Source organism: Copadichromis virginalis, linkage group LG7, assembly GCF_057382275.1.
Source record: "Copadichromis virginalis isolate Kocher_CV1m ecotype Utaka linkage group LG7, C_Virginalis_male_GT1.1, whole genome shotgun sequence".
Taxonomy (NCBI): domain Eukaryota; kingdom Metazoa; phylum Chordata; class Actinopteri; order Cichliformes; family Cichlidae; genus Copadichromis; species Copadichromis virginalis.
The window spans coordinates 12,372,802-12,386,320 of record NC_140624.1 but is presented as its reverse complement, the minus strand read 5'-3'; the positions used below and the strand labels follow the sequence as shown (position 1 = coordinate 12,386,320).

Here is a 13,519-nt window from a genome sequence, read left to right as displayed (position 1 = left end):
GATAAGAAAGAAAAGACATTTGTCATTTATCACTGCTGAACATTGTGTGGATGAGTTTTAATCATACATTCTAAGCTCCGGTTTCTTCGTGTTTCACCTTTTTTCATTGTGTAAAAATATTAAAAAGTTCTATATAGAGCAGACTTAATTTTTAACACATATTGGGATATTCAAGCTCAGTTCACATAAACAAAAGTAAAACTAAAAACTCAGCTGAATTATTCATTTTTAGAACCCAGTCTGCAAGACCAGGTTATGATGTCATATCTAGGTGGGATGTTCATACTTGATACAGTTTCTGTTCACCTCGGCCCAATTTCATAAAAATTGGATGACTAGTTTAGAGAGAGTGGCCATCTGAAAATTGGCTTATACCCCAGAAATGTTAATAATTTCTGGTTTCAATTTGGAACGTTTAGTCTTAGAACTGACATAGCTGCATTTTGACTGTAATAATAAAAATTTTGGAGCCTGGAGCCTATCCCAGCTGCCATAGAGGGTGAGGCAGGCTACACCTGGACAGGTCACCAGTCTGTCACGTGGGCAACAGTCTAAGTAGAGCAGTCTACACCTCCTTCCCAGCCACCTCCTCCAGCGTGTCCTGGGCCTGCCCTGCGGTCTCCTCCCAGTGGGACTTGGCTGTAACACCTCACCCAGTAGGCGCTCAAGAGACATCCTTGTGAGATTTCCAAACCACCTCAACTAGCTCCTTTTGATGTGGTGGTGTAATGACTATACTCTGAGCCCCTCTCGGACGGCTCAACTCCTCGCCCTATGTCCAAGTTAAAGGCCAGCCATCCTTCGGAAAAAGCTAATTTTCGCTGCTTGTATCCGCCATCTCATTCTTTCAATCACCACTCAAACCTCATGACCATAGGTGAGGGTGGGGACGTAGATCAAATGGTAAATTGAAAGCTTTCCTTTGCGCCCAGCTCTCCCTTCACCACAACAGACTGGTACAGCGTCCGCATCACTGCAGCTGTAGCATCAGTCCTGTCTGTTGATCTTCCGCTCATTTCTCCCCTCACTCGTGAACTGAGATATTTAAACTCCTCCACTTGGAGCAGCTACTTGTCCGTGACCCTGAGTGGCCACTCCACCCTTTTCTGTGTGAGGACCATGGCCTCAGACTTGGAGGTCACCACCTGATGACCATCAGCCAAAAGCAGAGATGAGATTCTGAGACTGCTGGAGTGAAAACCTTCTGCCTCTTGGCTACACCTAGAAGTTCTGTCCATAAAAATTATGAATATAATCAGTGACACAGTGCAGCCCTGGCAGAGTCAAACACCCAGATAAGGATCAAATGGCTTGTAGTAATGGGCCAGACACCCCATACTCCCGAAGCACCGACAACATAATAGTCCAAATGACATCAATAGTATACAGCTTTGTGATATAATGGAAAAAAGCTTGTTAACTTTTTTCAGGAGTTGTCCAACTTCTTTCAGGTCAACTCTACTTCAAGATGACTAATGAGTCAATAATTTCTCCTGACACAGAGGATTCTGCTGTTTCACTGATGTGTTAGACCATTTCCTGCTTTTGACATTTCTGATTGCTGTTTGCTCATAATTTGCTCAGAAAATTGCTCCTTGATGTCTTCTGAAATTTATCGAATCTTCTTGAGAAATTCAGTGTCGAGGGCGCTTAATTTTGTCAACCACCATCGACTTTGAGTGATGCTTTTCAAATGTTTTTCACATTGAAGTATGCTATTAGCACAAGACAAGAAGGACTCTAATTAGTGTATAGCAGTGGCGTTTACTGGAGTTTGCATAGTCTTCTCCAACCTTTGCGTGTGTGTGTGCATTGGGACTGTTTGTTTTCCTCCAGCCTGCAGGCGTGCAGCATATCAGCTCAATTATCTTTACTGTCCTATAGTGATTAATTCAATCGCTGCCGGGCATGAAGAACAACAGAAAACAAAGAATACAAAACTAATTTTCTATGCAAATGCGTATTCTACTATTAGTTCTCCATCAGCAGCTCAAGTTCTAGATAATATTTGACCCAGCAGTCTTGCTGTGTGACCCCGGATTTAGCTCTCTGAAAACATAATCAACAGCATTCTTCACATTCAGCACACACTCTCTGCCGAGCCCACGTTTGTAGCATAGGTCAGAGGATGAATATCACACACAAAAGAGCCGTTACACAACATCAGACCCCTGCAGTAAAGTCATCTTGGCAGTTAGTCAACGCTGTTAAAGTCTGCATGCATACTGTGAGCGGACATGTTGTGTGAAGTATGCCGTACTCTATGTTAAGCAGACATTGGTAAAACTGTTTGAGTAAAGCCTGTGTTAAAAGGCAAAAATCAAGTTAAGTAATGTTTGTAATAGTTTAAAGTATGTTCTCAGACATATAAGGTCAAAGCTACTTTTAGTGAAGTGGATTCTTTTTCTCCAGATGAATTTAGTGAGGATGATGTAATGCAGTTTTACTGCACGGATAAAATGTAACTGTCAGTGACTCAGACAAAAAATGTTTGAATGTTCTCATAAAGTTATATAAAATCAATCTAATATGTTCATGTAAATCTGTGTAATAACAGAAATGTCATGTATTCCTGTTGCTAATCATTAGCCAAATTCTAATTATTTGCTTCTCATGTACACTCACTCATTTAATGGCTCAATCATATGGAGCAGTTTGGGGTTCATTGTCATGTCAGCAAAGATGCAGAGATGCAACCAGCTCTGCACACTGAGCGGCAACCTCTCCATCACTGAGAGTCTGTTGTGTTGTTCTCGACTCCATATTTAACCTCAGGCTCACTTAAGTCTTGCTTTCAGTCCTGAACTCTCACCCTAAAAGGCAAACAGCCTTTCACTTCTGATACCCTAAGACTCTAAAATAGTCTTCTGTCCCACCACTAATATTTAATAAGATTTTAAGGCCCACCTACAACCCCTAGCTGTCATTTCAGTCCATCGCTTCACATATTTTATGTCACATCTTTTTTTTTTTTACTTCTGCATTTAGAAGAGCTTATCCAGTTCACGCTGAGTGAGAGGCAGGGTATACCATGGTTAAGCTGCCAGTTCATCACAGGACTTACTTAGAGACACAGATAACAATTCACATCACACTGACATTCAATTTAGAATCACCCTTTAAACTAACAAGCAGGTCTCTCCACTGTGGGAGAAAACAAGAGGATACAGAGGAAAGCCAGATGCAGATGCACGCAAGGTAACCAGCCAGTAGGGTCGCACCCAGGACCTTCTTTATTTGATATACTGATTTATTTACTTATAAGTCATCCAGTTATGTTTGTTTTACTTTCATTGAGCTTTGTGTTGCATCATTTCATTTTAAGATTGTTTTTAGCCCACGCCATAAAACACTGATGGGGTATTGTCGTCAACATACTGTGACCAGCGGGCGGTAGTTTGTGCAAGTCTGTGAGTGCAATAACTTGAGAATGAGAACTAAAAATCCTTAACAAGTTTAAATCTTAGTGACCTCGACCTCAAGGTCAACTTCAAAGTTTTCTGAAAATCTTGTGAATGTGATAAAATGAGAGTGAGGCGATGTAGGATTCTGAAACTGACACCATAGGTGTATCTACTAGAAGGCTGAGAGGCAGCGCCGGCAGCTTCTAGTATTTTTTAGATACATTATCATGTTTATGTGGTTTTCATGCTTTCCCTTTACAATACGTATTACATACGTTTTTGTATACTTGTATAGTACCGTTAATACTTGTGCCTGAGAGCTCTCCGGGGCTCTTGGATCTGTATCCTCCTGTTTTCTCCATGCTTGTTAGTTTAAAGGGTGATTCTGTTCCTAAATGTGCTATAATAATAAAAGTGACTTGACTTGATGTTGATGCCGGTCAAGTCAAATCAAATCCAGCCACTGACCGATTAGCTAAGATCTGAGTGATAACAATTTCTGGCATTGTCATTAAGACAAACATGAATTTTAGACACTTCTGTATTATTAATTTAATATGTTTTTTAGTGTTCTAAATCAGAATCAGAATCAGAAAGGGTTTTATTGCCAAATGTTGAGCAGGTTTACAACATTGGGAAATTGCTGCGGTACTTAGTGCAAAACGTACTGTCAGTCTTAAATAAACTTAAAAATTAAAATTAAAAGTGCTAAGAAGGTAGATATATACATGAATGCAGGTGGTGATCAGTGCAAAAATGGAATGATGCAGTGAACACAGTGTAGGGTCATGTGTTTGTGGTGCGAACAGTCATATGGTTATTGTTCATGAGTCCAGCAGCAGAGGAGAAGAAACTGTTCTTATGGTGAGAGGTTCTGGTCTGAATGGACCGGAGCCTCCTGCCTGAGGGGAGCAGGTCAAACAGACTGTGTCCAGGGTGAGAAGGGTCACCCCGGAATCTAACCTAAGCCAATGATGTACATTTACTATGTTCTCTAATTGTAGCAAAAATAAAAAAGTAGGCATATTCTTCAATGTAACTTTATTTATACAGCACTTTGGCAACAGCGGGAAGAAAAAACTCCCTTTTAACAGGAAGAAACTTCCAGCAGAGCCAGGCTCAGGGAGGGGCGTTTACAGCACAAGTGTGCTTTTATAAACTCCAACAAGAGAGAGAAAAAAGGGCCAAAACAGCATCAGTGTTATTTCAGCCTTCATACATCCTCTCTGGTGAGCTGCTGTGTTCGATCTCTTTTCATTAATTTTCAATTTAAGGAATGTCGTGATGGAGAGGTCAGAATATGTTTTGTCTGAGCCTCAGTGGAAGACCACTTATGGGTAGTTACAGCAGGCATGGTGTGCCACAGGCGTTGTCTAGTCAACCTTCCACCACCCATTATGCTGCAATGAGTCACTCACACCCCATGCCTGATTTCATTTACTGGCTCACGTGTGAAAATCTCTCTCATTTCCTTTCCACGTGAACCTCTCATGTGAGAGGAAACATTTTCTCAACTTAATCACCCATCTTATATTAGATCAAAGCGTTATCAGCCCTGTCCTCCAGACATGAATAGCCTTTGTGTAGTATGAGGTTAATAAAGGCTCAAATGAGCAAATATATTCTTGAGCTGTAGAATCACGCAGATTAAAATGTTTTCAATCAAACTAAGAGCCATTTTATGAGCTGCAGGACAGTCCTGTACTGAATTTGATATCATGCATTATCATGCTTCTGTGTCATAAGATAATAGAGAGAGTGAAGCAGACGTCACTTTAATAAACTACCTGCTGGTGAAATCTGCCATGTTCGTGTCAGTTAACTGACAGATGAGGCTATTGGGTCCTGTAACTGTCTCTCATTATTCTCATGAGCATATTTTACACATCAAACAGCAACTTTACCACGTGCCACAATTAAACTCTGCTGTGCTGTTTGAATGAGCTTGAAAACAAGCAAATAAGCTCTGAAAATCTGCGATACAACATGTAAAAGACTATGTTTGTGTGCATTGGGTTTTAGATTTCAGAGATTGCAGTGAGAAATGCCACTAAATGCTAACATGAAACAGCACAAAGTGCTGTTGAACTCTGCTTTCACTGCTCTCTCTGCTTTCACTGCTGGGGGTAAATTATGGTTGGTGTGTGTAAACTTCCAGGCCTTATTTGGAAAGGTGCCGAGCAGCGCAGCACTGCAGGAGGTCCTTAAACCTTTGTGGGAGAGCTTGGCAAATCCAAAAGGGCACAAGTAAAGGGATAGCTGGCATTTTTTGAACAGTTAACACTTAAAAAAAAAATTAATATTTAACAACAACAAAAAAAAAAAAGCTCATTGAGCACTTCAGTCTTACAGTCCATACATGCCAGACCCCCCGGAGCAAACATTTTATTAGGAATTTAAAAGTTATTCTCACATTTACAAAGCCTTTAACACCACAAGAGTCCAGGTGAAACCCTTTCTAAGCTAAACGGGGGGCGTTAAGCTTGTGGTGCTTTATATGCTTTATTTTCCTCATATATATAGATAGATAGATAGATAGATAGATAGATAGATAGATAGATAGATAGATAGATAGATAGATAGATAGATAGATAGATAGATAGATAGATAGATAGATAGATAGATAGATAGATAGATAGATAGATAGATAGATAAAATGGCCAAGAATTGTCTCATTTCATACACTTGCCTATACTGGTATACACTTTTTTAGGTACTATGAGAGGAGAATTAATCCTGGGCTAGCATTAGCTGAATTAATAAGTTTCAGTTCACATAAATAGAGTAGCGGCTCAATCAGATTATAAAGGAAACTTCTGCTATAAAACTAACCGTTTACTTCTGCTTCTCGTGGCTCCAGCCACCTTTAAATCAGGCTTTTAAATTGCTGCATATTTTTTCCCATCTCCATTTCAATATGAATATTGCTAGAATAAACCGATATAAATACCAAGCCCTCCAAGCACTGTAGACTAAACGTGATCAAAATGCAGTTTAAGCCTCTCTAAACCCTTCTCTGTCTCTGTGAAAGCAGTCAGCCAGATACTGTTTGCTCCTTTCCAATGAATCCAAATGGTTCCATGCATTACTGTCTCACAGAATTCATGTGTGGGTTTGTAACATTTACAACTGGGTCCACCTTCTCCTTACATTTTATTTCTTTGTTTACCAGATCATTGAACTTGCTGGCCTCCTAGTCCATGTCGATTTCCCAGTAATGAAATAAGACCTGCTTGCCTTTAATAAGGCAAAAGAAAATTACATTGTGTTACTGCATTGATCAGGTATGTCTCTTCAAAATGTGCCTCCAGCTAACCTGGAAAAAAAATAAAAACACTTGTTGGATTTCTGAGGGTGACTAGGAGTTAAAAATAAAAATGTATGGATTAGATGCTCAATTTATTTATTTTATTTTGTTGTTTCTTTTTCTTTGTTGTCACAGTGACAGAGACACACTGATTATCTGCGAGCACAGCTAATCCTGTCCACTTAATTTTATTTTGTGGGGGGTCTGCAATTTTTGCAAAGGAATTTTAAACCATGCTCTACATACTTTTGAGGTATGCTCACTTCCAGAGGTAGCTGTGTGACTTTGACTTCAAGCAGTCAGTCAGGGTTCAGTGCTTTAGCTACTATTTGACCAAATGCTAGAAGGCAGGAGTCCAAGCAGTTTTTGAGATTTCTGAGACCATTAGCTGCCAAACTTATGGGCAGCTGGACAAACCTTTTTCTACAATAACATAAAGAATCACAGCTGGAGTCTTCTAGATAAAAATATGATTAACATATGTGATTTGTGCAATCCACGTTTATATAAGTAGACACGACACCGGTACGCAGTCATCAGCTCAGCGTCACTGATGTGTAGAAAAAGTACATCCCAGAGTACATCTCCTCAAACTCTAAAGTAGTTTCTCCACAGTAGCTTGATCTCCAGCAGTGATCACTGAACCTGAAAGACAGAGGGGTAAACACGAGCCTCCTTATGAGGTGAATCACAATTTCTAATACAACATGGCGAAGGCGGTCGTATCAGTTCAAGGTCAGTGGCTGGTTTTGGGTTCCAGAGCCTGTTTTTAATGCAGGCCGTAAACACTGCTTTAGACCACCTTCTATTTTAACAGTAAATAAAGGAGGGTAATGAAGGATTCAGTTTTAGGAACATTAAACATTAAATATTAAATATTGAATTAAGGGCAGTCATTTAACTAAACCTGCAGCATCTGTCACAAACTACTCCACCCCTATTCTCCAAGCTGAAACCTTCTTGTGATCTAATGCATCCCTCTGAACACTATGGGGGGATTGTGTTTTTCAAACCTTGGCACCAAAGTTTTGGAACAATTTACCGCTCACTCTTTGTGCCCTTGACTCTGTGGCATCCTTAAAAAATAGCTTCAAACTCATCTATTCAGACAGTCTCTGCACAGAAATATTTACAAAACGCAATTCAGCATAAGTGAAATAGCATATAATCAGGCTACTTATGTTCAGAAAATGGCCTGCATTTGTATAGCGCTTTACTCAGTCACTTCACACTACATTCAGTCATTCACACACACATTCACACACTGGTGATGGCAAGCTACATTGTAGCCACAGCTGCCCTGGGGCGCACTGACAGAGGCGAGGCTGCCGGACACTGGCGCCACCGGGCCCTCTGACCACCACCAGTAGGCAAACATGGGGTTAGTATCCTGCCCAAGGATATTTGGCATGCAGCTAGGAGGCAACCACCGACCTTCTGATTAGTAGCTGACCTGCTCTGCCACCTGAGCTACAGCCACTGCCAATGGTCACAATAGTCAAAAGTATAATAGCATAATCTTTAATAAGTCAAAAATAAACTATATATACTGGATAAAATGCTAAAACCCCACAGGTGAACATGTGCATTCAGTTAGCAAAATGAGTTACTAGAAGTATGGTGTACTTTTTTCTATATTTATATATCTGCTAAAGAACACAAATTTTGGACATATATTAACGTGGACAATTGCATTGTAAATGCACACACAGTGCACTGGTAGCCTCATGTTGTCCTGTTGCATGGGCTCAGATAATATTAGTGTTTTCTGCAGCTGATGTGATAGCATCAAGTGAAGCTGTGAAACACTTTCAGCACCTTCACATGTTTGTGCCTTGAAGTTTTCGGGTTGATGTAAAGGCAGAAAAAGATCTGATGAGCAGCTGCAAAATATCTAACATCTAAAGACTACAACGACCCTGAACAACAACAAAAAATCACTTTATTCATAAGAACAGTTTATGATTTTACTGTTGTTGAAACTCTACTGCTTCAAGTGGCATGAGCTGCATGCTGGTCGAATTTTAATCCAAAAACATGTAAGACATTATAGGTAGCACTTAGTAAGAATCCGATACCCAAAGTGCATATTCATGATGTATGGTCAGCTCTTTGTAATGTGCATGAAATGCACTAAAAGGCTCTTCAAAACCCCTTTGGTGGCTTTTTTGGAACAAAAAACACTTGGATGCAAAATGTTTGCCACATATCCAAAGAACTTGTTGCTGTTTAAACATTCCAAAGCTGTTTCCTCAGTCAATGGCATGACAAGTGGTTACACAGTGCATGCTTTTTAGCTACACTTTTCTCCTTTTTGTAAAAGTTTCACTTCCCTCTAAGTGTCATTGCTCAAGAGACACATCATTTCAGCCCGAGTAAAGCTGCAAGCTGCTCTCACAGGTGAAACATTTTGTCAGGCTTCTGTTCTGTCTAAGCCCTGCTGTAAAGACCTTGAGGGGTCAGAGACTGTGACAAGGTCCTGCAGGGCCTAGACTGCTCCAGTCTTGGTTTGTTAACCTCTGCCTTGTTTCTGTCAAATTCTTCATACACAAGAACAGAAAGTAGGGAGAGCAGCACCAGCTATCTGCCATTTGCCCTCCTCTGCTGCTCCCTTAATAGCCTCAAAGATGGACATCTTCCCAGCACCTGACAGATGAGGCTAAAGGCGAGCGCAGGAGAATGCATATGTCTGCTACCTAATCTCTAGGGTCAGACCAAGTTCACTGGAGCAGGCTAGAAACAAATTAGAGTATTTCTTCAGGGGAAGTGGTCTGCTGGTTGCAGAGTGGAATCTGCAGATTATCATGGAAAAAACGAATGGGTGTGAATTGAAGAAGGGTGTTTCTACAACAACATAATCTGAGTAGATTAGATCTGCACACTTTTCACGATACTCTATTAAACACCCGGTTAAGAAATGCGCCTAAAGAAATGCACCTGATGGACATTTTAATCTGATTGAAGCCAAGAGTTTTCTTCTCTGTGTCAGAGACAAAGAATCCACATACTTGCACAAATGAGGATGTTATTCTGGACAAGCTTTTGTCAGACACGTTGCCGGGTGTGTGATAGCCCCCAGGCTTTCTCACTTACTTCCTGATTATTTTTGTGTCTGCTTCGATCGGGGCAGTGGTTCAGTGAGTAAACAACTGGCTGAACTTAGTTGAAGGTGCGCACGCTTGTTTCCAGGCAAACTGATTTAATAGAACATGGTGTTGATATAGGTGATGCTGAGCCTATCACGCTGGGTTTCTGTAGGGAGTCTCCATAGAAGTGCAAAGTACTAGACGCAGACAGGGTATTAGTATAAATTCTTCATCTATTTGGGCTTCTCCCTGCTTTTTATGAAGTAAGAAATATTCCTTTTCTCTCCCAATGATGACAGACTCTGTGGGGCCAGCTGAACGTATCTGTAAGCTCGATCTTCTTAAGGGTTACTGGCAGGTTCCTTGTTCTAAGAGTCAGAGAAGCATGTGATTTGTAACATCAGGGCTATTTTCAAAGGATTTTTCACATCATGTAATATTTTCAAAGACCTATCTTGAGAAGACATCTGTAAAGATTGTGGCTTATAGGAATGGGTCAAAGTAAAACTTGAATGTGTTTTATAAGCTCGAAGTTAATGGCATTGGATGTACTGTGTCCTAAATAGATTTGCAAAGGATGTTTTGCCAGTATTCTTTCAAGGGGACATGAAATGAGTCAGCTATGTTTAAGTTAAATAATAGAGGTGAATCATTTCTAGGCTTCAACCCTGTCACTGCTGGTGATTTTACTTGCACTACATCACAGACTTTAATATACAACAAAAGGTTTTGAAAAGTATATGCTTCCATTCATTGCACGAATTGTCCAGCTATCATACTTTTGTGCCTGTATTGGCATAAAGCATCAAGATATCCACAGTCTATTTCTTAAGACATGGATAGGAAACCCATGCCCTCTTTCTCACCCTGTCTGGGATGAATCCAGGCTTCCAGGATGATATTATTAAGTTCAAGTTGTAGTATTTCCCATTAGTGTTTGCATTATATTGCTTTCACAAATTTGTCAATTTAATACATTTGCAAATAAATACAAATATTTTTGGATAACAGTCCATTTCATATATGAGAGACCTCAGAAATTATGAAAAACCTTCTTTTCCTTTGTTCTACTTGTAGCAGTGGTTTAAGTGGTCTAATAATGGTCCAAGAATAAATATATCAAGCAGCCTATATCTTCTTAGGCCATCATTAGACCATAATTTTGACTGTGATTGTGACTCGTTGAGCCTATGCTTTGATACACACTTTTGGCCAATTATTTGGTATAGCTAGTGCAGTGTGAGAAAAGTGAACTGGTGGGATTAAGCAAAAATTAAAAGTCGATGTGTTCATGTGGATGTGGAAGCTGTACAAAAAACTGCAAATCTATTCTTGAATAACTGCAACAATCCAGGTCTCAAACAATCATAACACGAAGTGTGATGTGCTGTTAAGTTGTGAGACAGTTTTGAGACATGGGTGTGAATGTTTTAGCCGAGTATCCACCAGAATAGACTTTGCTGATCTCAAGTACACACAGGATCCTCACTCATTTTGGGGTGAGCAGGAATCAATAACTGTAAAACAAACAAGCGCAATAGAAAATCTTTCTGCACATGGTTTATTTAAAATTCTTATAACTTCATACAAACAGTATATTTCAGGGACTGACTTACAGTCAAACAACCAAACATAAAGATATAAAACACTTTGACAAAAAACCACTTTATTCAGTTGTTCGTTTACAGTGTTTAGACTTGAATAAATAGAAATATTACGCGTCACTTCCAAGAATTAATTAACGGATTTAGCACTTTTCAGCCACTTTTTTCGGGAGAAGAAACTTTCACTCTAATCATGAGAAATGATCTTTGGCATATACATAATAAGTAAAGGCACATTTAGTTTGTGCATAGAATTTCTTTGGATCTGAAGCCACATCTGAAAAAATCTTGTAAAACACACATACACTGCAAACACAATTCATACATCGCTGCACACTTTTGGATTTTAAATGGCAAGAGGCTGGATGAAGAATGACACTATGTTAACTTAAGTGCAGTTAAAGTGCAGAAAGCATCTGTAACCTCTGTGAAATTGTTTTGTGCCCATGTTCTCTGAAGCATAACAGCTTTTACCTTTTTATAGAGTTTTTTTTTTAACACACATGCGACACGCGGTAATGTTTCACTGACAGATATCCACCTGATGGAGTCTCCTCTTCTTTTGTCACATTTCTACTAAAACGACTCAGTCCGTCTCCTGGCAAACACTGCAGACATGCTTTTCACTATGCCCTTCAACCTTAGAGGCTTCTTCGTGGTTAGCTTGGCATCCTTCAATCTGTCCACCAGGCCGTGAAAGACCATGAGGACACTGTGGTAGTTCTCGGCGGCTGACACCTCATAGAACTGGCAGTCTGTGTTGAGAGCCAGCAGCCGGCCCTCTTCGCTCGTCACTGTCCGTCTGTGGTGCAGGTCCCTTTTGTTACCCACAATCACTATGGGTACTTTGTCTGCACTCAGGCAGTCCTTGGTGGATTTGATAGTCTGAATGAGCCTGCTAACTGTGTTGAAACTGGCCCTGTCGCAGATGCTGTAGACCAGAACAAAGCCATCGGCCCATCGCACCTTCTTCTCAAAGAGTGACGAGTCTGCAGAGAAATCCTGCAAAACCACACACTGAAGTTCATATTAAGCAACAGTTGGAGGCAGAAAGCAACAAAGTACATTTGTCCTAGCATTTTATATTTTTGTACAAAAACAAGACAGTCAGTCATTTTAAATTTTTATTTTGTGATACTCCATTTCTAGGACTTACAGACACGAGCTTATAGATATTTAGTTTTTTATTTATTGCTATCATGACCAGCTCACACATTCAAAATGTTCTTCGAACTTTAAGATAATTTTAAAAATAATATTAGAATAAAAGGAACAGCCTACTTTTACTTTTAATATATTTACCTTATACGAGCACTAATACCTTTGCTTTTACTTAGACTGGGATTTCTTTTAAATTTTTAAACACTATATATCAAGAAACGGGAGTTTTTAAATAGAAAAATTAGAATTAGTAACAACATATTGAAGTTCTTACCTGAGAATAATGTGAATCCCAAATATTGAGAGTGACCGCCCTCCCATCTACTATGAAGCTGTGGCTGTAGATTGATTCTGCAAGACACAAAAGATAGTTTAGGAGATGTTTAAGGCATCAATGCATCAAAGTTAGCAATAAATAAATAAAATAAAGAGTGGGCACTTACCAATATCTCCATACTCTCCAATGAATCTCCGAGTTAACAGGCGGACAGTCAGCGCTAAAAAGACACAAACTTTAGTTCACTGTGTGGAAAAGAGACGTAAGTGTAACCTCTCATCTCCACTGAAAATGTGTTTGTTTGTTTTTTACCTGATTTCCCAACGCTCTCCATCCCCATAACAACAATGTTGGCATCCATATTCAATGAAACAGCTGTATTGTGCCTCTCTGAGGAGGCTGCTGCTGTGCCACTGCTGCCGTCTGACAGCAGTTATTATACGGCAGACAGGTGGGCGGGGTAAACAAACCCCAACCACTTCCACCCCCCACACCACCACCATCAACAACAACAGCAGTAACTTAATGATGTCTCCCTCACGTGGTTCCTCGCTTGCGTCTCTCCTGTGGAGTGCGCTGAAGCAGAGGGAGTAAAGTCCAAAATGGTTCTGTCATTACGTCAGATAACCTCATTTCCACTGTATGCCACATGAGCTTAATTCTATTATATCATCTGAGAG

At 40.0% G+C, this 13,519-nt stretch overlaps 1 protein-coding gene across 1 annotated transcript; it reads right to left on the bottom strand.

The window, feature by feature from the left end:
* Positions 1 to 11,446: 11,446 nt before the first annotated feature.
* On the bottom strand, positions 11,447 to 13,236 carry LOC146704547 (ras-related and estrogen-regulated growth inhibitor-like protein A). Its single transcript, XM_085465128.1, has 4 exons — positions 13,152 to 13,236; positions 13,006 to 13,059; positions 12,837 to 12,913; positions 11,447 to 12,403 (listed from the first exon to the last, which is right to left on the bottom strand). Exons 1-4 carry the CDS (start codon positions 13,198 to 13,200, stop codon positions 11,978 to 11,980), a joined length of 606 nt encoding a protein of 201 aa, XP_085321254.1. The 5' UTR covers positions 13,201 to 13,236; the 3' UTR covers positions 11,447 to 11,977.
* Positions 13,237 to 13,519: the final 283 nt, after the last annotated feature.

Coding starts and splice junctions, on each gene's coding strand:
- LOC146704547 (XM_085465128.1), bottom strand. CDS start 13,200: ATGGATGCCAACATTGTTGTTATGGGGATGGAGAGCGTTGGGAAATCA. Junction 13,060..13,151: donor GGAGAGCGTTGGGAAATCAG/GTAAAAAACAAA, acceptor GTGTCTTTTTAG/CGCTGACTGTCCGCCTGTTA. Junction 12,914..13,005: donor TGGAGAGTATGGAGATATTG/GTAAGTGCCCAC, acceptor TGTGTCTTGCAG/AATCAATCTACAGCCACAGC.